This window comes from Rana temporaria, chromosome 7, assembly GCF_905171775.1.
Source record: "Rana temporaria chromosome 7, aRanTem1.1, whole genome shotgun sequence".
NCBI lineage: Eukaryota > Metazoa > Chordata > Amphibia > Anura > Ranidae > Rana > Rana temporaria.
Genome location: NC_053495.1, coordinates 70,280,250 through 70,307,812, shown reverse-complemented (window position 1 = coordinate 70,307,812; position 27,563 = coordinate 70,280,250). Strand labels below are relative to the sequence as shown.

At 44.3% G+C, this 27,563-nt stretch overlaps 1 protein-coding gene across 1 annotated transcript in view; it reads left to right on the top strand.

Moving 5' to 3' along the window:
- The first annotated feature begins 12,999 nt into the window (after window positions 1–12,999).
- The window catches only part of ADSL (adenylosuccinate lyase), a 299,794-nt gene continuing 285,230 nt past the window's right edge, over window positions 13,000–27,563 (top strand). The window contains exon 1 of the mRNA XM_040359575.1: window positions 13,000–13,260. Coding sequence (XP_040215509.1) covers window positions 13,051–13,260 — 210 coding nt within the window. The 5' untranslated portion in view covers window positions 13,000–13,050. The remainder of the gene's footprint in view (window positions 13,261–27,563) is intronic.

Here is a 27,563-nt window from a genome sequence, read left to right as displayed (position 1 = left end):
CACAGCACTCAACAACAAACAGACACTAAATTCAAACAGAACAAACAAACACAAAAACACACAGAACAAACCAACAAAGAGACACCGAACAGACAGCCAAAAAGACACAGAACAGACAGCCAAAAAGACACAGAACAGACACACACAAAAATCAGACAGCAAAAAAACAAAAACACAAGCAGACAGCTAATACAAATTCAAACAAAAAACACAGAAGAAACAGACACAAAAAACACTCAGAAAATACACACACCTACTACAACCTCCTACTACAATAAAGCTTTAATATAACACTACACTCACCGACAAACAGCCACAGACAACAGAGCAAAAGACACTTGCTTTAGGAAGGGAAACACAGGGATGTACTTTTGCAAGGGAAGTGTGTTTGTCTGGGGCTATTTAAGCACAGGGCGATTCTCAAACTAAGTATACTTGGCCTTTTTCCTATCTCACTGATTGCGCCAAGCCGAGTTCTGCACATGCCCAGTGAGGTGCAGATTTGTGCGCGCATGCGCAGTACGGCCGGGCCTTCATTTGCATGGGGTCACGGCTCATTTCAATGGAGCACGCCCACTTCCTTCCCACTTGCAATAACCCTGCCTTACACCTCGGTATTTACGTCGCGCTGGCGCAAATTTGGGCGCAAATGCGCTGTGGATACGGCACTTACGTCACAAAATGAAGGCGCCGTAACTTAAATGGTATACGTTTGGAGTAACTTAATTTGCGCCGCTCTACGTGAATCTGGCCCTTTGCTTCTACAGGATTGGATGTTAAAACCATCAGTGCTTCCCCTCTGATTTTCAGCAACTACACTCGTACTGCAGAGTGGCTTTGCCTTTACTAAACCCCAAACTAACTAATCATTTGGGTTGTACACAGCAGTGCAATTTGCTTAATGGGGACACTAGTTAGATTGACCTGTGTGTCCCCAAGAAAAGACATTGGTAGGGTTTTAACCTCACTTCCTGTTCAGCTGTGTGACAGGAAGTGAAGCCAATTTTAAGAAAAGAGACACAAAGCCCAAACCAAAAAAACACAAGCAGGGGTTCTAACACTCACTTGGGTTCCCTCAAACACCCACAATTAGAATAGGATTGCCTAGATTTAAGCACTGTGCTGTAAATCAGCACTTCAAGCCTGTCCGCCAATAACCCCCCCCCCCCCCCCCCCCCACACAACAGGCCATGTTTGCAGGTTTTCCTTCATCTTGCACATGTGCTTTAAAAGACAGTCTGGACAGCAATTCTTAATAAGATAAATCTACAAAGCATGTCCTGTCGGGGGTACTTGAGGACTGAGGCCCACTGCAGTAAAAAGGAAACAATACTTACCGCTCTATTTTTCCTTTCCTGGTGAATAAACATGGCAGCAAACATTTCATGCATACACACCAGGAAAGGAGCTTTGAGACAAATCACAACTCAGTGGTTAGCTGTCAAAATCTGTAGCATGAAAAAGTAACAAAAAACAAACTTCAAAATTTGAAAGTAATTATATTGGTCAACAAAACAAACAAAACAAAAAAGCAAACATAAATAAATATAAAAAATAAAAATAAACATAGATTCATTTGAGACAGTAAACAGCATATGATTTAGAGTCCATTCACACCTGAGCGACAGGCGCGTTCGGCGGTAGCGGCGTATTTTGCCGCGATTATGAAACTTTCATTTTTTTTTCTTTCAAAAGTCTTCCCATTGCTGTCAATGGGAAAACGCCACTGTCGCCTGAAAAAAAGGGTCCGGGACTTTTTTTCAGGCGACAGGCGTTCGGCGTCTATGAGATGTGAACCATCTCCATAGACAGCAATGGGAATTCTCCCCTCTAGCGGCAGAAGCGTCCGGCGTCGGGCGTTTTGTCGCTCAGGTGTGAATGCAGCCTTATGCTTTGGAAATAACAGGATAGACCCACAGACACAGGATTGAAACATTAGTCACAACATCTTGAGAAATATTTAGCAAAATAATCCAGCAGAAATACATCAAAGTGAACACCGTTAAAAAAACATACATTGCCAAAAAAAAACCTTGATCAAAAACATATCTGTTTAGCAAAGACATTTTTGCCGACTGCATGCTTTCCAGCCTGAAGGACAGATGTGAGGTCTTATTGAATTATTACGTAAAAAAAAGAAAGAATAATAATTAAAACGCCCCTGTCCCTAGTAGCTTGCACTCAGAAGCGAACATGCATGTAAGTCCCGCCCACATATGTAAACGCTGTTCAAACCACACATGTGAGCTATTGACGCGTGCGTTAGAGCGAGAGCAATACTTTTAGCACTAGACCTCCTCTGTAACTCTAAACTGGTAACCTGTAAAAAAACAAGCTTCGCCTATGAAGATTTTAAAGTCCAGAAGTTTGGCGCCTTTCCATGAGTGTGTGCAATATTAAAGCTTGACAAGTTGGGTATCTATTTACTCGGTGTAACATCATCTTTCACATTATCACCAAAAAATCGGGCTAACTTTACTGTTTTGTTATTTTTTAACCACTTGAGCCCCGGACCATATTGCTGGTCAATGACCGGCCAGTTTTTGCGATTCTGCACTGCGTCGTTTTAACTGACAATTGCGCGGCCGTGCGACGTGGCTCCCAAACGAAATTGGCGTTCTTTTTTTCCCCACATATAGAGCTTTCTTTTGGTGGTATTTGATCACCTCTGCGGTTTTAATTTTTTGCGCTATAAACAAAAATAGAGCGACAATTTAAAAAAAAAATTAATATTTTTTACTTTTTCCTATAATAAATATCCGAGGTAAGGATCTCACGACAAAAGTAGTGAATAAATTAAAGTGAATAAATTGAGTTAATTGTGTAAGAGGTGCTCCCCAAAAATCAGTGAACTGAAGACGGTGAAAAATAGCAAGGGCGCCCCCTGCCTTGCTATTCTATAATTTGTTTTTGTTTAAAAAAAAATCGCAATAAGCGTTTATTGATTAGTTCACGCAAAAGTTATAGCGTCTACAAATAGGGGTTAGTTTTATGACATTTTTATAAAAAATTTTTTTTTACTAGTAATGGCGGCGATCATCGAATTTTATCGGTATTGTGACATTATGGCGGACACTTTTGACACATTTTTGGGACCATTGGCATTTTTATAGCGACCAATGCTATAAAAATGCACTGCTTACTATAAAAATGCCACTGGCAGGGAAGGGGTTAACACTAGGGGCGAGGGAGGGGTTAATTATGTTCCCTGGGTGTGTTCTAACTGAAGGGGGGTGGGACTGACTAAGGGAAATGACAGATCGCTGTTCATACATTGTATGAACAGACGATCAGGCATTTGGTCTGGAGCCCCCTTTAATAAGGTGGCCCCCAGATGCCGGCCCCCCACCCTATGTGAATGAGTATGGGGTAAATCGTACCCCTACCCATTCACCTGTGGGAAAAATGAACAGAACAGATTTTTAAAATAATGTATTAGTCAGCTGGGGGGTCTTCTGCCGGGGCCCCCCACCCCTTTAAGCTCTTTTACATTCGGGGGGGGCACCCGGGCTTCATTGTTTTCTGCTGGGAGGTGGGCCACCCCCCGGGCTTCTCCGCTGCCTTCTGCCGGGGCCCCCCCCCCACCCCCCGGGCTTCTCTCCGCTGTTTTCCACCGGGCAGAAAACGGCGAAGCCCGGATACCCCCCCAATCAAAAAGAGCTTAAAGGGGGTGAGGGGCCCTGGCGGAAGGCAGCGGAGAAGCCCGGGGGGGTGGCCCACCCCCCGGCAGAAAATAACGAAGCCCAGGGCCCTGGCGGAAGAGAGAAGACTGGGCCTACACCCCCCCCCCTTGTAAAAGAGCTTAAAGAAGAAAGGGGGGGCCCCGGCAGAAGACCCCCCAGCTGACTAATAAATTACTACAAAAATTGTGTTTTTTTTTACTTTACATTTCCCCCCCAGGTGAATGGGTAGGGGTACGATGTACCCCATACTCATTCACATAGGGTGGGGGCCGGCATCTGGGGGCCTCCTTATTAAAGGGGGCTCCCAGATTCCAATAAGCCCCCACCCGCATACCCCGACAACCAATGGCAAGGGTTGTCGGGAAGAGGCCCTTGTCCCTATCGACATGGGGACAAGAGTGCTTTGGGGTGGGGGGGCAGTGCCCCTTTGCCCCAAAGCACACACTCCACTCTTCCCCTTCATGGTCAGCGCAAGCTGAAAACGGTTTGGGCTTTCACGTGCGCCGCCTCAAGTCGCGCAAATGCAGCTACGCCGCTTGGTATTTACCAAGATTTTGCCGGCGTAGTGAGAGGGCATGCGTGAAACTCCCAAATTGCTGAGCACGCATGCGCAGTACACAAATAAACCTCCCGGAGGTTTATTCGTACTTACGGCATACGGCGCACCTCTTCACAAAAATCACTTTCACTTTCAATTCGGCCCAGGAAACTTAACTTAAACAAACACATGTCACTACACTTCTCCTCATCACCCCACATCCCCCCCTCATAAACTCCCACCTAAACACTTTCTATTTACATTTCTAAATGCCGTGCGCCAGGTCTATAGAGGCGCACCATTCGCCCTCTCCTGGGCGCACTAGGCATTATTGTAACTAAAGAAATACACTGCTCTGCTGGCGTATTTCTTTAGTAAATTACAAAAAGGCTTTTACTCCTGCCTGAATCATGGCGCAAAGGCTTGGTAAATCAGCCCCTCTGTGTAGTTATTATGCCGCCATGCTGGACTAGGAGGAGGTGGTGGAGCTGCGCCGCTGGCTTGGCCTCTGTCTGTGTTCCCTGCACTGGTTGCTAGTGCCTGGGCCGCCTGGCATCTAGCAATGAGTCAGTTAGTCACGTCGGAGCTGCCTCTGCTGATGAGGAGAGCAAGATAGAGGCGAGCCCCAGCATTCAGAGTGGAGCCTACTTCCGACTCCGCCCCTGACTCGAGTCCCTGAGTGAAAGTGTTGGCTCCAATTGAGAATTCTCTCAATTGTTAATATCTGAATTGGGGTGAGTTGTCTCTCCCCCCAAAGGTCTTTCGCTGGATTTCTCACCGCTGAGGCACTTTGGACATAGATCTCCTTGTGTCAAGACTCACTTGGAAAGTTCCCAGATTTGTGGCCAGTATGAGGGATCCCTGGGCCAATGCATCAGATGAGTTAGTGACTCTATGGGATACATTTTTCCTGATTTGTGCCTTTCCTCCTCTGAAGCTCCTGCCCAGCTGTTGCAGAGAATAGAGTGGGCGGGAATACCAGTAGTTCTGGTGGTGCCAGGCTTGGTTCATGGATCTCTTTGGATTGGTTGCCGACCTGCCATAGAATCTTTCTCAACGCCCAGACCTTCTCTCCCAAAGTCCAATCTTCCACCCTGCTTTACAGTGGCTATCTTTACCAGCATGGCTATTAAAATCCTGGTGCTGAAGGACAAAGGTCTTTCTCCTGCTGTTATCTCCACAATGCTTTGCTGTGAGAAGTCCACCTCCAATTTAATTTATTATCGTATCTGGAAGGCTTATTTCACCTGTTGTGAATCGTGAATCACCCTCACAAGTTTTCTGTTGCTCACATTTTGGGCTGATTTCAGCAGGTCGTGGACCCACAGGTGGTCCCAAGTACCTGACTGTGGGTCAGGTTTCTGATTTGGCCATACACTTCCAATGGCCCTTGACTTCACGTTCCCTGGTTAGTACCTTCATTTAAGTGGTTACATAAGTTGTTCCACCTCCACTGATGCAGTAGGATCTGAAGTTAATTCTGTTGGCCCTGCCAAAGCCTCTTTTTTGATAACATTTGTGAAATTCCCCTACTGAATTGCAAAAGGTGGCCATTACTTGTTCAGGGTAACCAAACTGGCAGCTCTTTCTTGTAAGCAACCATTTTTGGTGCTACAAAAGAATATGGTGGGCCTATCTTACCTGAATTCTACTGCCTCTATTTGGAAGACAGATTACCTGTTCATGTCATAGATGGTACTAGAAAGGGGCAGGTAACCTTTTCATCCACCATTTCCAGGTGAATTCATTAGACTATAGTTCAGGCCTAAGCCATCTTGGGTCAAAAACCTCTGTTTCCTATTACCTCTCATTTTACCAGGGCTCTGAGCATGTCCTGGGGTTTTCATGACTGTGCCTCTGTTTCTCAGGTTTGCACGGCAGCTGCCTGGTCGTCTGTTTGCACTTTTACCATGTTCTACAAAGTGGACGTTGCTGCTTCTGTGGATGCTACTTTTGGTCATATTTTTAGTACCCATATCTATATTCTATGGTCCCCAAAAACTGCCAAAAGTGTCAGAGGCCCGGATTCACATACATCGGCGCATATTTATGCGGGCGTAGCGTATCTTATATACGCTACGCCGATGCAGCGCACAGATGCAAGCACTGGATTCACAAAGCACTCGTTCCCACTCGCTCTTAAAGATACGCTGGGTTTCCTCGGCGTAAGCCAGCGTAGGTGAAAGTGGGTGTGAGCCATGCTAATGAGGCGTGACCCCATACAAACGATGGATTGAGCGTCATAAAGATACGAATAACGTACGGCGCATGCGCCGTCCCGTGGACGCATCCCAGTGCGCATGCGCAGAATCACGTCGGAAATACTCCCTAAGATACGCCGGATCACTGCCTACAACGTGATAGTAACCTACGCCCAGCCCTATTCACGTACTACGTAAACGACGTAAAATCCAACGGCTCTGTTCCCTGGTCCATATGTTTGCATGAGTTGCACCTCCTATATGTGAAATAACTTTACGCCGGACGTACGCCTTACGCAAACCGCGTATATTATGCGCCGGGCGCAACTACGTTCGTGAATCGGCGTATCTCCCTCATTTGCATGGGAGCGGCAAATGCGCCCAGCGTAAATATGCGCCCACGATACGACGGCGTAGGAAAGTTACGTCGGTCGGATGAAGCCTATTTTCAGGCGTATCTCAGATTGTGGGCACGGCGCATAGATACAACGGCGGATAGATAGACTTACGCGGCGTATCTCGAGATACGTCGGTTGTAAGTGCTTTGTGAATCCGGGCCAGAATGTTCGCCGCCTAGTAAATAAAAAATAAATAAATATCCCGATAGTCTGTAGATGCTATAACATTTGCGCAAACCAATCAATATATGCTTATTGGGATTTTTTTTTACCAAAAATATGTAGCCGAATACATATTAGCCTAAATTGATGAAGTTTGATTTTTTTTTTGATTTTTTTTTTGGATATGTTTTATAGTAGAAAGTAAAAAAATAATATTTTGTTTTCAAAATTGTCTTTTTTTGTTTTTAGCGCAAAAAAAATAATGCAGATGATCAAATACCACCAAAAGAAATCTCTATTTGTGGCAGGAAAAAAATCTATTTTATTTGGGTACAGCATTACCACGCAATTGCCAGTTAAAATAATGCGGTGCTGTATCCCAAAAAAATGGCCCGGGCACAAAGGGGGGGGGGGGGTAAATCTTCCGGAGGTCAAGTGGTTAAAGGAGAATTATACAAAAAAAAAAGATTATTTAAAGGAGTTGTAAAGGCAGAATTTTTTTATCCTAATGCATTAAAATCAAAAGCCTTCTGTGTGTAGCAGCCCCCCAGCACCCCCCTAATACCTACCTGAGCCCCCTCTCTGTCTAGCAATGTCCACGAGTCCCTCGACTGTCCGGGACTCTCCCCCCTGATTTGGCTGAGACACAGCAGCAACGCCATTAGCTCTTGCGGCTGTCACTCTAAGTCAGTTAGCCAATTAGGGGAGAGAGGGGACGGGCCGAATGGCAGCTCCGTGTCTGAATGGACACCCGGAGCTGCAGCTCGGTTTGGGGGCACTCGACAGGAGGGAGGAGCCAGAAGCAGCGAAGAGAGACCCGAGAAGAGGATCTGGGCTGCTCTGTGCAAAACCACTGCAACAGAGTAGGTATTGATGGGCCCTGATACGCTGCACTGATGGGCAATGATGCACTGCACTGATGGACAATGGTAGGCTGCACTGATGGCTACTGATGAGGCAGCACTGATGGACACTAATATGCTTTATGTTAATATTGTTAAAGTTGTTGTTAATATTTATTTTTTGGACATAATTCTGCATAAGTAATTTAACAGTGTAATTTACAAAGGTGTGTTTAGGGGCGGACTTAGGGGTGGGGCAGGGGGTTAATAACAGCTTATAAATTGCTAATCAGACCATGGCAGCTTGATAATTCTATTAGGCTTTTGCATCAGGTCTCTAAAAACTTTGCATGCCTTCGCTTTCTATGACTAAGCCCCTCCCCTTGATGACATTGTCAAAAAGGGGCGGAGCATTGACCTTAAAATAATGTCCTCCCCCCCCCCGAAAAAAGTTCTGTGCACACCCATGACTGTTATTCGTTTATACCAGGGATGGACTGGCCATTGGGACTACAGGGAGTTTCCTGGTGGGCCGATGGCTCAGTGGGCTGGCTTCAGTGACAGTGGACCGCCTCCCCCCTCCGCTCCTCTGTCTCTCCCTCTCCGCAGCGCTCACCTGGGGGGAACAAAGAAGCAGGGGGAGGAGCAGAGGAGCAGGGGGGACGACAGAGGAGCATGACAGCTGACTTAACAGCTATGGCCTGGGAGTTTCTCACTTCTGCCTAATCTTGTCCCATAAGGGGGGGCACCGAACTGATTCTTTGTCCCGGGTGAAATAATGTCTAGCTTCACTACTGGTACTGCCTATAAGAGTACCAGTACCAGCCATTCTACTCTAATAAATAGAATGGCTAGTGGCTAGTGAAGGGGGAGAGGGGGCTTGGGTGGCCGGTGGGGGGGATGCGGGAGTTGTCCGGCCGCCATGGGAGAGACCGGTCAAAGTGGGCCAGTCTGGATGAAGTCCAGGGAGATCCACCCAAAAGTGGAACTTCCGCTAATATGCTTCCTCTCCCCCTCCCTAGTCACATTTGGCACCTTTCAGGGGGGAGGAGGGAACGGGGACCAGTTTTTGACAGGTCCCATTCCCCACTTCTGGGAGATGGGCCGCGGCCTGATCTCCCTGGAGTTTGTCCCCCTTCTTCTTCCCCTGCCACCCAGGCAATTAAAAAGCGCAGCGTGCTTCACCTATGCGCAGTAGGAAACTGGCTGTGTAGCCGAAAGGCTTCACCCGGGAGTTGATCTGAAGATCGGCTGGGGTGCCAACATTGTGGGCTCCCTGGACAGGTAAGTGCCTTAATATTAAAGCGGTTTTATACCGGCAAAAAAAAACTGTAAGGCAAAGGCATAATGAGCTAGTATGCACTGCATACCAGCTCATTATGAAATACTTACCTTACCTTACTGCCGAGGGACCTGACATTATCCCCTTTGCGTTTCTTGACGTCACTCCCACGCATGTGTTGCTGACGTAAGCGGGTGCATGCAAGGTGAATATTTCCTAAACCATACAGGTTTAGGAGATATTAAATGTACCTACAGATAAGCCTTATTGTAGGCTTACCTGTAGGTAAAAAAAATTAAAAAAAGGGGTATACAACCACTTTAAAAAGTTTGTAGCTGCTGACTATTATTTTTTTTCACCCAGGCTGGCTGGACCTCCTCTTTAAAGTAGTTGTATAACCCCGATTGTCACTTTTACCTATAAGTAAGCCTAGAATAAGACTTACCTATAGGTAGTGGAAATATCTCATAAACGTGCTCTGTTTAGGAGATATTTACCTTGTAGCGCACCAATGATGTCATCGGTGCATGCGCTGTGAAGGAACAGAACAAACCGTGTTGTTTCTTCCTGAGCGTGATTGGCGGCTCCGGCACGCATGCACGGGAGTGACGTCACGCGGCTCCGGCCAGTCACACAGCTGTGGTCCTCAGCCTCAGAAGGAAGAGGGTGAAGATGGATGCTTCCTGCAGCGGGGACAGCGCAGGCTTCATTTGCAGGTAAGTGCCACATAATTGGCTAGTCTGCATCAATTATGCTTTTACTATGTTTAGGAAACAAAGGAGAAAGTAAAACCCATCAGGGCTTACTTTCTCTTTAACCACTTGCCAAACAGCCGCCGTTATTATACTGCGGCAGGTTGGCAAGATCCCGTGAACCGTCGTAGCTGTAGTCCATCCATTTAAGCGGGATAGCAGCTGCATCACGGGGGTGCTGATGCTCATGATTTGCGGTCGCGATGATTGGCGCCCGCGAGCGATCGTGGGCACAAAAGGCAGAACAAGGATGTGTGTGTAATAGCAAGGAACCACGATTTGTCATTTCCTCTAGCTCCTCCCCTCACCCCACAGCTAGAACACACAGTCAGGGAACACAGTTAACCCCTTGATCGCCCCCTAGTGTTAACCCCTTTCCTGCCAGTGACATTTTTACAGAAATCAGTGCATTTTTATAGCATTGATCGCTGTATAAGTGCCAATGGTTCTAAAAAATGTGTCTGCCATAATGTCGCAGTCCCGATAAAAATCACAGATCGCCGCCATTACTAGTAAAAAATTTTTTTTAAATTATTAGAAATGCCATTAAATCTATCCCCTATTTTGTAGACGTTATAACTTTTGCGCAAACAAATCAATATACGCTTATTGCGATTTTTATTATCAAAAATATTTAGAATACATATCAGCCTAAACTGAGAAAGAATTAGCTTTTTTTTAAAAAAAATTGGGGATATTTATTACAGCAAAAAGTACAAAATATTGTGTTTTTCAAAATTGTCGCTCTTTTTTTGATTATAGTGCAAAAAATAAAAATCGCAGACATGATCAAATACCACCAAAAGAAATCTCCATTTGTGGGGAAAAAGGACGTCAATTTTGTTTGGGTGCAGCGTAGGGTTGCCACCTGTCCGGGATTCACCTAGACAGTTGGGCTTTGGAATCATGCGTCTAGGTTTCAGACTGCCTGAAACCCGGACACATTATTCAGACAGGATTATGGCTTCCTAATACATCTGGATGAGAGGTGCTGACTGCCAAGGGGTGAGAGAGATCACCATCCATCCCTGTCTGTGACTGAAGTCTCCCTCCTTCTCTCTCCTGCCTCTGAGTGAGTAAACTAAGGTTCTAAACTGGGTTCTCAGAGCACCCCTTACATCAGAGGTCCCTTTTATATTAAAGGCTGCAGTGTTCCCCCTTACATCAGAGTCCTCTCTGTACATCAGAGTTCTCAGTGTTCCCCCTTAAATCAGGGTTCCCAGAGCATCCCTTGTGTTAGAGTCCCCAGAGTTCTCCTGTACATCAGGGACGGCAGAGTCCTCCCTTAGGCTGCTTTCACATTGGGCAGCGGAGGTGCGGTGACGGTATAGCTGCACTATTTTTAGCGCCGCTATACCGTCGTATTTACCGCGATATTCGAGCGCTAGCTGTGAGGTTTTAACCCCCGCTAGCGGGCGAAAAAGGGTTAATACCGCCCGCAATGCGCCTCTTGGGAAGGCGCGGTATAAAAGCGGTAAACACCCCGCTCCTATACTGCTCCAAAGATGCGGCTTTTGGAGCGGTCCTGCTACTGCACCGCTTCAGTGTGAAAGCGTTCGGGCTTTGACATTGAAGCCTGCAGGGCAAGATTTATTCATGCGGTATAGCAGCGCTATTTTTAGCGCTGTACCGCATGAATAACGCCTCAATGTGAAAGGGGCCTAACAGTGAAAGGGAACTCTGCGAGTTTAGATGTAAAAGGGGAACTCTGTGGACTCAGATGTAAAGGGGGACTTTTGTTATTAACTTCATATGATTAGAAAATTATTTAATAGCAAAATATATGTATAGTTTATACTATATAAAAAAAAAATTCCTGTGTGCCGCTAAAGTGTTCGGGTTTGACTTGAAGAAAAAGTGGCAACCCTAGGACAGCGTCGCACAACCACGCAATTGTCAGTTAAAGCGACGCAGTGCCGAATCGCAAAAACTGGCCCGGTCATTGAGCAGCCAATTCTTCTGGGGGTGAAGTGGTTAACCACTTAAGGACCGCCTAACGCCGATATACGTTGGCAGAATGGCACGGCTGGGCACAATCACGTACCTGTATGTGATTGTTAAATGCCCAGCCGTGGGTCGCGGGCGCCCGCCCCCGACCCGGTTTGAAGCTCCGTGACCGCGGCTGCGGGACCCGCAGACCTGATCGCCACCGAAGTCCCGCGATCGGTCACAGGAGCTGAAGAACAGGAAGAGGTGTGTGTAAACATTGGCGCTGTCATTGATCGTCTGTTCCCTGATATAGGGAAAGGCGATCAATGACATAACATGTCCAGCCCCGCCCCCTACAGTTAGAAACACATATGAGGTCACACTTAACCCCCTTTAAAGTAAACAATGCATTTTTAATGCACTTTTTGCTGTGAAAATGACAATGGTCCCAAAAATGTGTCAAAATTGTCCGATGTGTCCGCCATAATGTCGTAGTCACGAAAAAAATCACTGATCGCCGCCATTAGTACCGGTAGTAAAAAAAAAAAAAATTATTAATAAAACTATCCCCTATTTTGTAAACGCTATAAATTTGGCGCAAACCAATCGATAAACGTTTGATGCAATTTTTTTTACCAAAAATAGGTAGAATAATACGTATCGGCCTAAACTGAGGAAATTTTTTTTTTTATATATATATTTTTGGGGGAGATTTATTATAGCAAAAAGTAAAAAAATTTTAATTTTTTTCAAAATTGTCACTCTATTTTTGTTTATAGCGCAAAAAAATCAAAAACGCAGAGGTGATCAAATACCACCAAAAGAAAGCTCTATTTGTGGGGAAAAAAAGACGCCAATTTTGTTTGCGATGCCACATCGCACGACCGCGCAATTGTCAGTTAAAGCGGTGCAGTGCCGAATCGCAAAAAGGGGCCTGGTCCTTTACCTGCATATTGGTCCGGGTCTTAAGTGGTTAAAGGAAGAAGTGAAGGTCCGTTTTAAAGTTTTGTAATTCAGTTCATACAAACAGCCAAATCAGCATATGTAACCAATAGAAAAATTAATTCAGTCATTTGATAATGAGAAACATTGTTTCAAATATGTGAATATATATTTGTAATCACCAAGTCAGGGAAGAGAGGGTTGAATTACGCTTTAATGTGCCACAATAAAGATGGCAGCTCCCAGCAGCCACATGTGACATGCGGGAAGCCATATTGGATGTGGCAAGCTGTCACTCTCCACTAGTCTTGAGCAAGAAAGATGGACGTAGGCAGCGGTGTGAGCGGAGATTTGGGTGCTAGGGTGACTGGCAGTGCCTCGCCGCTCGCCCAAGGACCGGAGGAAGTGCAGCGCTACCGATCACCGTTGGTGTCCCGCTATGCCAGCCGAGAAATGGCCTTTAACTTCAGCGACAGCAAGAAATTTCAGACCTGGAGACGGTTGTGGTTATTCCTGGCACAGGCCCAGCGGGTAATGTAAAAGGGCAACACTCATGCCTTCTGTTTTGCACTGGCAAGAGCTGCTCAACGGCCGCACCCCCCCATGTCTTCTCACATGTCCTGCACTTAGATACACACACGTGACAGTCTGCAGACTATAGCGCGCCGCTATAGAGAGCCGCTGTGCTGACAAGAACAAGAAAAGTGTCTTTATAATAACAGTGTGCATGCTGAGGGACCGATACTTGTATATTGGAAATGACTGCTCAGCTGTAAGTGTAATAGTTCTGGCATTTCACAGTACAAAGACATTTGTAGGAATAGAACTGTAAGGAGACATTCATGCTCAAGTGTAGACATAACAGGTGTTTAACCGCCTTGGCTCTAGAGCAGGGATATGCAACCTCGGCACTCCAGCTGTGGCGGAACTACAAATACCATTATGCCTCTGCTTCTTAGAATCGTGCCTGTGATTGTTAGGGTCTTGCAATGTCTCATGGGACTTGTAGTTTCACCATAGTTGGAGGGCTGAGGTTGCCTACCCATGCTATAGAGCAATATTTTTAGCTCTGGTAAACGTTTGATGCGCTTTGACATGTCAACTCGGCGGCAATGGCAGCGTCTGAATCTGTGCCACTCCCACGTTTGATGCAGCACTGATTCCAAAAAGTTTCTGTACTACTATTGCCGATTTCGGGTGCGATTTTCATTGACATCTGTGCAGAAACTGAACTCGCATGATTTATTTCCCGCAGTCAGTGTGAACCAACCACACATGTAGACATCTGCAGTTTTTTCATCATAAAATTATTATATATTTTCTGAAAACGGAGACCCTGAAGAATTAAAATAGTTAGTCGGGTTGAAAAAAGACACAAGTCCATCCAGTTCAACCACAAAAAGATAAACAAACAAAATAAAAAACATAGTACAATCCCATACACCCAACTCCATACCCACAGTTGATTCCTTCCTCATCCCCCGAGAGGCAATCGGATTTACCCTGGATCAACTTTACCTACAAATCGTAGTACTCAGTTATTTTATGTACATTTAGAAAAGTTTCCAAGCCTTTCTTAAAGCAATCTACTGAGCTGGCCAGAACCACGTCTGGAGGGAGTCTGTTCCACGTTTTCACAGCTCTTACTGTGAAGAAACCATTCTGTATTAGGAGATTAAAGCGGAGGTTCACCGCTAAAATGCTGTTTTTACCCTTAGAGTGATGCTCGTTGTGTCTAGGGGAATCGTCTAGTTGTTTTAAAATCGAACCTGTACTTACCTTTTTAGAGAGCGATCTTCTCCGCCACTTCCGGGTATCGCGTCACGATTTTCCGAAAGTAGCCGAACGTCGGTGCACAGGCGCAGTATAGAGCCGCACCAACGTTCGGCTTCTTTCGGCTACTTGTGACGCGATGGATGTGACCGTCGGAAGCCTGTCGGAAGACTGTCAATCAAGAAGAAACGCCCAGTCCCGAAGACCCATACCCGGAAGTGGCGGAGAAGATCGCCCTCTACAACGGTAAGTACTGCTCGGGTTTTAAAACAACTAGCTGATTCCCCTAGACACAACGAGCATCAATCTAAGGGAATCGAAGTTAAAAAAAACATTTATGGGAGAACTCCCGCTTTAAATCTCTATTTCTCTAGACGTAAAGAGTGCCCACTTGTCCTCAGTGTTAAATAACTCAACACCAAGTTCACTATATGGACCCCTTATATATTTGTACATGTTGATCATATCCCCCCTTATTCTCCTCTTCTCAAGAGTGAATACATTCAGTTCTTCTAATCTTTCCTCATAGCTGAGCTCCTCCATTCCTCTTATCAGTTTGGTTGCCCTTCTCTATACTTTCTCCAGTTCTCCGATATCCTTTTTGAGAACTGGAGCCCAAAACTGAACAGCATATTCCAGATGAGGTCTTACTAATGATTTGTACAGGCAGGGGCAACATTTTCCCCCCCCCCCCCCCATCTCTTCATTATTAAAGGGTCACTAAAGGAAAACAATTTTTTTGCTGAAATGACTGTTTACAGGGTATAGAGACATAAAAGTTAACTGATTCCTTTTAAAAATGATTAAAAATTGAATTTAATCTATCATATAATGTGCCTCTAGTTTCACGTTCGGTTTTAAAGGTACATACATGAAGTTCCGGGTGAGAGGTGAGTCGGGAAGACTCACAGAACAAAAACAACAAATCCAGGGCAGTGTTTTGTTTTTAAAATGAATCCGATTGGTTCTGAGGAGTTTTAGACACACAGTAATGACAGCTTAGACCACCGTGAAAATCTCCCAGTACTGTGGTTATAAGGAAACAGGCAACCAGGAAGTGTGCAGATCACAGCAGAATTACAGCAACTTCAAAGCAAAAACGAACAATGAGGACATGAAACCAGTACTGCAGTAAGGTAAAGGAAGCTATTTAGCAAAAAAAAAAAAAATTCCTTTTTGGATTGCTCCAACAGTGGACCTTTTTTCACCAAGCTGCTTGGCAATTTCCCCGTAGCCCTTTCCAGCCTTGTGGAGGTATACAATTTTGTCTCTAGTGTCTTTGGACAGCTCTTTGGTCTTGGCCATGTTAGTAGTTGGATTCTTACTGATTGTATGGGGTGGACAGGTGTCTTTATGCAGCTAATGACCTCAAACAGGTGCATCTAATTTAGGATAATAAATGGAGTGGAGGTGGACATTTTAAAGGCAGACTAACAGGTCTTTGAGGGTCAGAATTCTAGCTGATAGACAGGTGTTCAAATACTTATTTGCAGCTGTATCATACAAATAAATAGTTAAAAAATCATAAATTGTGATTTCTGGAATTTTTTTTTTTTGATTATGTCTCTCACAGTGGACATGCACCTACGATGACAATTTCAGACCCCTCCATGATTTCCAAGTGGGAGAACTTGCAAAATAGCAGGGTGTTCAAATACTTATTTTCCTCACTGTGTGTGTGATATATATATATATATATATATATATATAATCTCTATCTCTCAAACCTCCGCTTTAAATGGATACCCAACATGTCTTGCTTTAAAGCAGGGGCGCTCAACATTTTGAAGAGCAAGGACCACTTAAAGGGGTTGTAAAGGGTCATTTTTTTTCTAAATAGGTGCCTGTAAGCTAGTGCATTGTTGGTTCACTTACCTTTTCCTTCAATTTCCCTTCTAAATGTTTTTTTTTTTTTCTTTGTCTGAATTTCTCACTTGTTTCTCCTCAGTAAACTTGACACCATCATCCGAGCGGTGGTTAGTCTGCCAGAACAGCTTACTGAACAGGTTACTGATGAGGAACAGGAAGTGATAAATTCAGACAAAGAAAAAAAACATTTAGAAGGGAAATCGAAGGAAAAGATAAGTGAACCAACAATGCACCAGCTTAAAGGAACCAATTTAGAAAAAAAAACCCACGAACCTTTGCACCCCCTGCAACTTGGTAATCGGTCATGGGCCACAATGAGCGGAGAGGTTGGATGGCAGCCCACTCTACTCTATAGAACCCACTCTCTTTTTTCGGATTGGAGGTAGGCGTTTGTAAATGGACACAAGTCCATTTACATCTGCCACTCCTTAAAGGTGAATGGAGGGTCCGGTTGGACTGTGTGAAAGGGGCCCAAGGCTGTGTGAAAGGGGCCCAAGGATGCTTCCACTCTGATGCACTGTTGTTTACCCCAGGGCTCGACAAAATCCGGGCAATTGCAACAAATAGCGACCTGGCACCCGGTGAAGCTTAGGCCTGCAGAAGGCCGCAAAGTCGGATACCCCATCATGTGTCTCCATGCGCTCCCACCTCCCCCACCGCGCCGGCTGGTAATTGAGGCAGCGGCTTTGTGGCCTTCTGCAGGGCTAAGCTTCCTTCTGTGATCTGGTGCCATCTTGTGGTGGCCGTTGGCATGACAAGTAAAACGGCAATTCTAATGTGTTTTTCACTGCCATCTCCTTCCCTCTAATTGGAGCCCCCAAACATTAAATATATTTTTTATTCTAACACCCTAGACAATAAAATGGCGGTCGTTGCAATACTTTGTCACACCGTATTTGCTCAGCGGTCTTACAAGCGCACTTTTTTTGGGGAAAAAATACACTTGTCTTATTTTTTTAATAAAAAAAAAAACAAAACAGTAAAGTTGTATCAATTTTTTTTTTTTTATATTGTGAAAGATAATGTTACGCCGAGTAAATTGATACCCAACATGTCACGCTTTAAAATTGCGTCCGCTCGTGGAATGGCGACAAACTTTTACCCTTTAAAATCTCCATAGGCGACGTTTAAAAATGTTTTGAGTTACAGAGGAGATCTAGAATTATTTCTCTCGCTCTACCAATCGCGGCGATACCTCACATGTGTGGTTTGAATACCGTTTACATATGCGTTCGCTTCTGCGCGCAAGCTCGGCGGGAAGGGGTGCGTTTTTTAGCTGGCTTCTAAATTTCAAGCAAATTTGTCAAACCCTTGTTTACCCGCACCACAAGTGCAGCACAGTTCACCTGTGGCTTTCCTGCAGGTTAGCTGCACTTTGCCATGGACTTCTATTAAATCCTGTGGGGGTGGTGCACTTTCAGAAAGCACACCAAACTTGCAGGTAATAGAAGTCTATTACTCAGTGCAGGTAACCTGCAGGTGCACTGCTCTGCACCTGCGTATCAGTTTAAAAGCAGCCCAGTAACCACTGCAGAACAGATGTAACCCTATATACACAATGGCCCAGATTCTTGTATATGGGCGTAAAACTGCGGGCGTATTGTATCTGTTTTACAGTCAAGTGCTTTATTCACAAAGAACTTGCCTGTAAAGTTGCGGCGGCGTAGCGTAAATCACCCGGCGCAAGCCCGTCTAATTCAAATTAGCCGGGTAGGGGGCGTGGAGCATTTAAATTAGGCGCGTTTCCGCGCCGAACGTACTGCGTATGCGCCGTCCGGAAAATATCCCAGGGTGCATTGCTCCAAATGACGTCGCAAGGACGTCATTGGTTTCGACGTGAACGTAAATGGCGTCCAGCCCCATTCACGGACGACTTGCGCAAACAACGTAAATTTTAAAATTTCGACGCCGGAACAAAGCCCATACTTAACATTGGTTGCCCCTCATATAGCAGGGGCAACTTTACGCTGCGCAAATCTAACGTAAACGTCGTAACTTCACTGCGTCGACCGTGCATACGTTCGGGAATTCGCGTATTTTGCTAATTTGCATACTCGACGGGGAAAACGACGGAGGCGACACCTAGCGGCAAAAAAAAAAATTGCATTTAAGATCCGACAGCGTAAGAGCCTTACGCCTGTCGGATCTAATGGATATCTATGCGTAACTGATTCTAAGAATCAGTCGCATAGATACGACGGCCCAGATTAGGACTTACAACGGCGTATATTGCGTTGCGCCGTCGTAAGCCCTTTGAGAATCTGGGCCAATGTGATTTTAGTAAAAAACGTACCTTTTAATAACAGTATTCTATCCCAAAGCAGGAGGTCGTGCGCAACTGGTTGGGCACCCCTGCTTTAAAGTGATTTGTAAAGGTTCTTCCCCTTCTCTTTTTTTTTTTTTTTTATTGTTGTGCATGTGTGCCTTACCGCAGGGATCGCACTCTATGCATTAAGATAAAAAACCTTCGGTGTGCAGCAGCCCATTTCGATCTAGCAATGTTGCACGAGAGACTCTGCTGGCTCGTGGCTAAGACAGCAGAGCGCCATTGGCTCCCGCTGCTGTCAAAGTTCATGAGCCAATGAGGAGAGGGCGGGGCCGGCTACTGCTTCATGTCTGAATGGACACAGAGCTGTGGCTTGTCTCTGGTGCCCCTATAGCAAGCTGCTTGCTGTGGGAGTGCTCAACCAGAGGGAGGGGCCAGGAGTTGTGGCAAGAGACCTGAGAAGCGGAAGTAGAAAACAAAATAATTGGTGGGACACAAATCCTCAAATCAAGACCCCACATCCCATAAATTTTGTACAAATTAGGATAGGACTGGGGTTGACTAAACCCTGGGACTTAGAACGGTGTCAATGAAGATATACAACATATAGTAAAAGAGAAAATTATTTTTAAATATTTGATATTTTTATTTAAAAAAATAGAATAGAAAATCACAAATATTAAAACCATCCATCAGAGATATGGAATGCTCAAACCAAGAGTGTGAAGGGCCTGCAATGAAATCGCTCAACATGTTTCACTCTCCATGAGCTTCTTCAGGAGCTTTACAGGTTATGCTGAAAATCACAAGAAAAATACAACGGATGGGTCAACAAATTAATAAATTTGACAGTAGTAGTATGTTTTAGAAAAATATTAACACAATTGCTAGTTGAGTAATATTATGCAAAAATGTACATAATGCAAATATACATTGATAACAGATAATAATCATCGGAGTGCAAGATGAGCATATCTCACCATAAAGTTGAATCCAAATCTCAATGAGAGTAATCGCAAATAGACATAATAAAATAATCAAACAGCCCCGTAGAGAACTTCAAAGCCATAAATCACACCCCATCACTGTTCATTTAGTATAGTCATAGTAGGTAAAGAGCCTAGATTTTACCAAATTTCCTATGGTAATATAGAATACTGAATCAGCAAATAGAAAGATAGATTGTTCTATTTGAACAATGAAATTGTGAAACAACATACCTTATTCAATGATCAGAAAAGTAGAATCAATCAAATTCTCCATTGATCAAAAATATAATTGTGACCATATGCAGAATGAGGAACGCCATGATTCAAAAATGTGAATCCACAAATGGCTGATGCTGTGCAGTATATCTACCAGTGTGCTGAAAAAATAATGGGAAAACCAATGATGTAAAGAACTGAGTATATTGAAGAGATACCAACCACCTTGGTATAATACAGATTTATTAATCTGAAACACCAAGAGGGGTAAGGCATCTTAACGATGGTAGAAGGGGTGATCCTAAGCATCCGGGACCATGTTTTGTTGATCTCTAAACACAAAATGGAGACCCCAATTAGTCGTCACATGGGCATGTTCCATAATTTTGATATCCGGAAAATGCATTTTTTCAGCTTTAAAACATGTTCCCCCGGGTGATAGAGGAGGGAGACAATGATAAAACACTTCTTTAAAAGGAAGCAAAATGGATACATGAACTGTCCGCTCTAAAGTTCCCAGGACTTAATGATGCTTTTAGTTTTAAACCTTTTTTATGATTCATGCTGGTCTGGTGATTTCCAATTACGGTATTTATTTTTATTCTTTTTATTTTTTTTCTGTACTGTTCCAATTTTTTCATGTTGCACCATATCTGGATGTTCTTTTTTGTTTGTTCATGTTGTAAACAAACATCCCTTGTAATAGGAATATAGCATGACAGGTCCTCTTTACAGTGAGATATGGAGTCAATAAGACCCCACATCTCACCTCTAGGCTGGGAAGCCTGAAAAAAAAAACGATCCTGGCTTCGATCGTAGCGGTGAGTCGGAAGAAGCACCAGAGGGAGAAGGGAGGGGGGACGTCCCCTTTAGCCTCCCGTAAAAACAATCAAGAGGCGGAACAGCCGACATGATTATTTTTATGGTGTAGAGAATCGCCGACTGAAAAAGAGGATATCTGAATGATGCCTGTAGCCGCAGGCATCATTCAGATATCCCTGCACAAAGTCAAGGACGTCATATGACGGCCGGCGGGCAGGAAGTGGTTAAAACGCATTTTTTTTCCCCTGGGTATTGCAGAGTATTAGCGCGGGGGGTATTGCAGAGTATTAGCGCGGGGGGTATTGCAGAGTATTAGCGCGGGGGGTATTGCAGAGTATTAGCGCGGGGGGTATTGCAGAGTATTAGCGCGGGGGGTATTGCAGAGTATTAGCGCGGGGGGTATTGCAGAGTATTAGCGCGGGGGGTATTGCAGAGTATTAGCGTGGGGGGTATTGCACAGTATTGCAGGGGGTATTGCACAGTATTGCACAGTATTGGGGAGGGGGTTGCAGGGATGGATGGATCTGTGACTGCAATAGTCACAGATCCATCCACAGCGCTGCTGACACCCGCGCTCCCCCCTCTCACACTGTACTGATCGGTACAGAGAGAGGAGGGAGGAACCGGCGTCATCAAATGACGCCAGTTTATTTACATGTGATCGCTCCGTCATTGGACGGAGCGATCACGTGGTAAACGGCCGCTATCAGCGGAAAATTTACCGCGATTCGTGATGTGCCGGGTCCTCTGGACCCAACGGTCATGGACACTCCCGTGCGCGCGCCCGATTCTGGGGGGACGTCCATGGACGTCCTCCCAGAGTTGAGCGACCGCCTTGTAGACGTATATCGTCTATAAGGCAGTGATTAACTGGTTAAAGTAATAGATTACAACAATTGCAATATATCAGATGACAACAACTTAGAATGAGATGCAGCATTGAAATACAGATAAATGCAATAATAATTGTACTGTTGTAGGAGTTGAAGTATTATACAGATATAAATAAAAAAAGTTACTAATAAATGGGAACTAATGGAGGGAAGGGAGAGGGTAGTGGTGTTCCGAAGGTGGATTTAATTTACCGTATTTATCGGCGTATACCGCGCACTATTTTGCCCTGAAAATCAGGGCAAAATCGTGGGTGCGGGATATACGCAGATACCCGCTTTCCCGCCATGAGTTTGAATACTGCGCCCGCATATAGCGAGCGCAGTACACCCCGTGAATCTTCGGCCAGTCTCGGCGCCTCTCGTACTGACGTCCTGAGCGTACAGGACGTTAGTGCGAGAGGCGCCCGAGCCTGCCCGAAGATTCACGAGTGTACTGCGCTCGCTATATGCGGGCGCAGTATTCAAAGTCGTGGCGGGAAACGAGCGGGAGGACGCCGCCGAAGACGGACGCCGGACCCGCCGAAGACGGACGCCGGACCCGCCGAAGACGGACGCCGGACCCGCCGAAGACGGACGCCGGACCCGCCGAAGACGACACCCGACGAGGCCGCAGAAGGACGCCGCGCAAGACATCAAAACTGTAAGTACAAAACAACAAAAAATATTTTTTTCCCACAGGATTGGGGGCTATATGTAATGTGCTGGGATGTGATCTAAGTGCTGGGATGTGATCTATATGTAATGTGCTGGGATGTGATCTAAGTGCTGGGATGTGATCTATATGTAATGTGCTGGGATGTGATCTAAGTGCTGGGATGTGATCTATATGTAATGTGCTGGGATGTGATCTATATGTAATGTGCTGGGATCTGTATGTAATGTGCAGGGGGCTTTGGAATATAAAAGGGGCTGTTGAAAGTTTTTTTCCTAAAACTTCCCTCCTAAAATTAGGGTGCGCGTTATACGCCGGTGCGCGTTATACGCCGATAAATACGGTATTTTATTTCACTATTATCCATGAAAGGGTATCCATACCATGACATGAGAACTCTTGAGTCAAAAGTGTTTGACGTATAGTATATGGCCCAGGGTTTCCATATGCTATCGAATTTTTCCAATCCATTTTTGTCTAGCGCTTCTAGTTTAGCATGTACGAATGAAAGATTCATTCTTTTTTCGGCTTCAGACAGCAGTAATGCAGGTGATTTCCATGCACTAGCTATTACCTGTTTCGCGGCTATCATAAACAAAATAAATAACTTATGCTGATTCTAAAAAGGGTTTCTGGTTTAATGTTAAGTAAGGCCGTCATTGGATCTGGTAATATAATACAGTCAAATATTTTAGAAGCGATTCTAAAAATCCCTTTCCAGAATTTTCTTACAAGTGGACACTGCCACCAGATGTGGATATATGCTCCTTTGTCTGGTCAACCGCGGAAACAGAGATCTGAACAGTTTGCTGAAAATTTTGCTAATCTATTGGGAACCAGGTACCGGCGGGAAAGAACTTTATATGATGTTTCCATTGCCGATACATTTATAGATGAAGAGCTAGTATTAGACCAAATGCTTGCCCAGGTTTCGTTATTAATTTTACATTTCAGGTCTAATTCCCATTTAGCAATATAAGAAGGTATTATGGTATTTGTTTTAGTGATCAATTGGGAATAAATAATTGAAATACGACCTTTGGCATGTGGATCTTTAAAACATATCTTTTCAAATTGGGCAGTATTATTTAACTTATCGCTAAGGGAAGGTCCATAAAAGTTTTTGATTTGAAGGTATCTGACAATTTCTGTAGTGGGGAGGCCGGATGCCTCACAAAGGTCTGGAAAAGGTCGAATTGTAGTTGTTGATGCTATGTGATATAAACACGTAATGCCAGCCCTGATCCAAGCCTTAAAAGTTTTTGGAAATACCCATGCTGGATAAAAGGTCGGATTTTTAGAAAAGGGAAAGAAGCGGAATGTGTGGGGATTGCAATCCATGAGAGGTTTTGTACCTATCCCATAATGACAATGAGTGTTTCGAGATTGGGTTTTTAATTTTGAGGGCTCAGCCAAAGGATATTATTAGTAGGAAGAGGGTCAAAGTCTATTGTCTCAATAAGTACCCACAATGGGATTTCTGTGGTTGAGTGGTACTTTGATAGTTGCGCTAATTGTGCTGCTTTGTAATATGTTGCAAAATCTGGAAATCCCAGCCCACCCATCAATTTGGGTAGAATTAATGTTTTTCTAGGCAATCTGGGTTTTTTTCTCCCCCTCCCCCACATGAACTGTTACTTTATGCTGGATCAATCTAAGAAAATAAGCAGGAATGTGAATTGGAAGGGTTCGAAATGGATATAAAAACTTGGAGTATAGCTATTTTTATTATGTTGATTTTCCCAAACCAGGAAATCGGTAAAGACGACTAGTCTGATAACAATCTAGTGACACTTTTCAGTAAGGGAGGGTAGTTGGCGGTAAATCGGAGGCATTAGCTGTAAGGTGTATACCCAGATATGGTATACTACGGTCTGCCCATTTAAAGGGCAGTGAGGACTGTAAATTTTGTTTCACCGTGTCACTGAGTGAAATATTCAGTGCCAGGGATTTTTGGTTATTGACTGGTATGCAGGAAATGTGGGAGAATTTGTGAAGTACCGCATTAGATTAGGGGCTGATATCTGCAGTGAGGATAAAAATAAGAGTATATCATCCGCAAATAGACTTATTTTGTGGTGACATCCGCCTAGCTCTATCCCCGTGATCGTTGGTTCCATCCTTTATCCTTTGTGCTAGAGGTTCGATAATTAAAGCGAATAATAGCGGCGATAGAGGACACCCTTGACGAGTCCCTCTCTGTATATTAAACTCTTCCAATTTGAAACCAGCATATTTTAATATGGGCCTTGGGATTGTGGTACAGTGCTGCAATCCAACCCATAAAATGTGGGCCAAAGCCCCATTTCCTAAGAGCGAACTGCATATACGACCATGAAACTGTATCAAATGCTTTTTTTATGTCGAGAGAAAGAAAACACGAGGGTATTCAACGCATTTTAGCTGCATGGGATAGAAGAGCAGCACGTCTAATATTATCGTCGGATAGGGATGAAACCAGTTTGATCACGGTGTATCAGTTTGCCAATTAGCATATTTAATCTGGTTGCTAAAACTTTGGCTAAAATTTTCACATCGATATTCAGCAGAGAGATGGGGCAATAGTTTGACCAAACTGAATCGTCCGCATGTGGTTTAGGCAGCATGCAGATAGTTGCAGTTAAAGCGGGGTTCACCCGTACATAAAACGTTTTCCCCTTAGATGGATGCTCGTTTTGTCTAGGGGAATCGGCTAGTTGTTTCAAAATATGAGCATTACTTACCGTTTACGAGATGCATCTTCTCTGCCGCTTCTGGGTATGGGCTGCGGGACTGGGCGTTCCTATTTTGATTGACAGTCTTCCGAGAGGCTTCCGATGGTCGCATCCATCGCGTCACGATTTTCCGAAAGAAGCCGAACGTCGGTGCGCAGTATAGAGCCGCACCGACGTTCGGCTTCTTTCGGCTACTAGTGACGCGATGGATGCGACCGTCGGAAGCCTCTCAGAAGACTGTCAATCAAGAAGGAACGCCCGCTCCCGAAGACCCATACCCGGAAGCGACGGAGAAGATGCATCTCGAAAACGGTAAGTACAGCTCATATTTTAAAACAACTAGCCGATTCCCCTAGACAAAACGAGCATCCATCTAAGGGGATTTTTTTTTTAAAATTGTCTCATGGGTGAACTCCCGCTTTAAGGTTTCTTTCCTAAAATAATGGTTATCCAAGAGAGAATTAAAGGTATTCGTTATGTAAGGGGTTAGCTCGGTAGCGGGGGTGTGTGACCCCCCTGGATGGGTTCACTACACACTGAACGATACAGAGAAACAACCGAAGACTGTTGAAAACAAAGAATTTGGTTTATTCTTCCATCTTGCTGGAAACAATTGCAAGCATCCAAACGGCATAAACAAAATAAACCCTGGCCAGTTGGGGCGTCTACCTTCACCACACAGGAACCTATCTATAGAGTCTGGAACAGCCTAGTGCTGGGCAGACACTGCTGGTCATACAGCAGAAAACAAATAGTCCTTTTGATTTTTATCACACAGAAAAATCAACAGCACCTCACCTCTTCAGAAGTATTTCTGTTCACTGCTCTCCTTCACTCAAAAAGCCTCAGGATGCAGCAATCGGTAGTAATCCTCTGGAGTACTTATAGAGGCCTTAATTGCCTCATTCTGAACAGCTGAAGTTTTCCAACGCCCTTAAACCTTTCTGGCTACTTCTGCAGCCGACGCCTGATAATAATTGGTGTATTGTCTAAACAAGGCAGAAATGTATCTTGCTTCTGACAACACCCACAGATTTACCTGACTTCCTGTCACAGTTAGAATTGGTGACAGGATATCTGTAAAGGTTTTGTAGTAGAGGGCAGAAAACCCATCAGGCCCTGGTCATTTATTTACTTTCAAAGTTTTGATGGCCTGGGACACTTCTTCACTAGACACTGGTTCCTCCATTATTTCCATTTGCGCCTTGGAATAATGCAGGAAGGGAGAGCTGAAAGAAAAAGCTGTTTGCTTTAGATTGATCCAACTCATTAGATGAGTATAGACTTTCTAACTGTGTTTTACATTTTTGTAGGATTTTCACAGGGTTAGTGGAGTATACTCCTCTTGAAAGCTTAAGGCGAATTGGTTTATTATTTTGACAGGATTTCAATGTTCGGGCTAGAAGTGTATTTGGTTTGTTTGCATTTATGAAATAATTATGTTTCGATTTTTTAAATATTCTATCCGCTGATTCAGTGAGGAATAGATCAAATTCCAGCTTGGCTTTCTCTAGTCGCAATCTGGATGATGTAGAGGAATTTTGCTGGCAAGCTATATGACAGGAGTTAAAATTTGTTTCCAGGGTATGGTACAAGGCTTTTCTTTCTCTATTACATAAATTAGCTTGGCGTAAACATATACACGGAGAACAGGTTTATGGGCTTCCCATAAAGTAGTTGGGGAGATATCTGGAGTGGAATTAAATTTTAGGTACTCCCGTAGTGCAGTTTCAATATTCTGTTTATATAATGGGTTTTTGAGCAAAAAGTCTTTAAGCAGCCATGTGGCATCACGCGCTTTCGGTATTGTAGATGTTATGGTATTGAAGACTGCACTATGGTCAGACCATGGGATGGGTAAAATTTTGGAGTTTAATATTTTCAGGCGTCATACCTATAGGCATAAAAATGTGGTCAATTCTTGAGAATGACTGGGATAGGAATAATGAGTGTATTGCCTTTTAGTTGGATTCACTTTGCGCCAGGAATCCACTAGGTTGTACTTTGCAATTTAGTTTTGAAAAGGATTGTTTATCAGCTTTTGGGGTTTGTGGGATTGGCGACTTGTCTAAAAAAGGGAAGATGGTCTGATTGGAATCTCCACCCAACACTACAGTTCCCCCCTTTTTTTTTATTTTTTTTTTATTTTTTTTTTATTTTATTTTTTTTATGTGAATCGATGACCTGCAGAAGATGAGATAGGAAAGAGTTAGGTTTTTTATTTGGAGCATAATATGACACAACAGTGATATCAGAGTCCAATACATGCACTGTTAGGATCAAGTATCTGCCTTCCGGATCCTTGATCTCCTTAGCGACTGAGAACGGTGTACTACTGTGAAATGCTATAAGCACACCCCTTTTCTTTGTGGCGGCCGAGGCTGTGTAAACTTGCGTGTAGGACCTACTAAAGAATTTGGGAGTGGATGATGGTGTGAAACGTGTTTCTTGAAGACATATGACGTGTGCTTTTTTGGAACTAAAGGTACGAAAGGCTTTAGTGCGTTTTTGCGGGATATTTAAACCTTGGACATTAAGGGACAGTATGTTCAATGGGGCCATGGTATTAAAAAATTGTCAGATCTAATGTTGCCCAGACATGGAATAACAAAGAAAGGGACCACCTTCGGGACGCAAGGA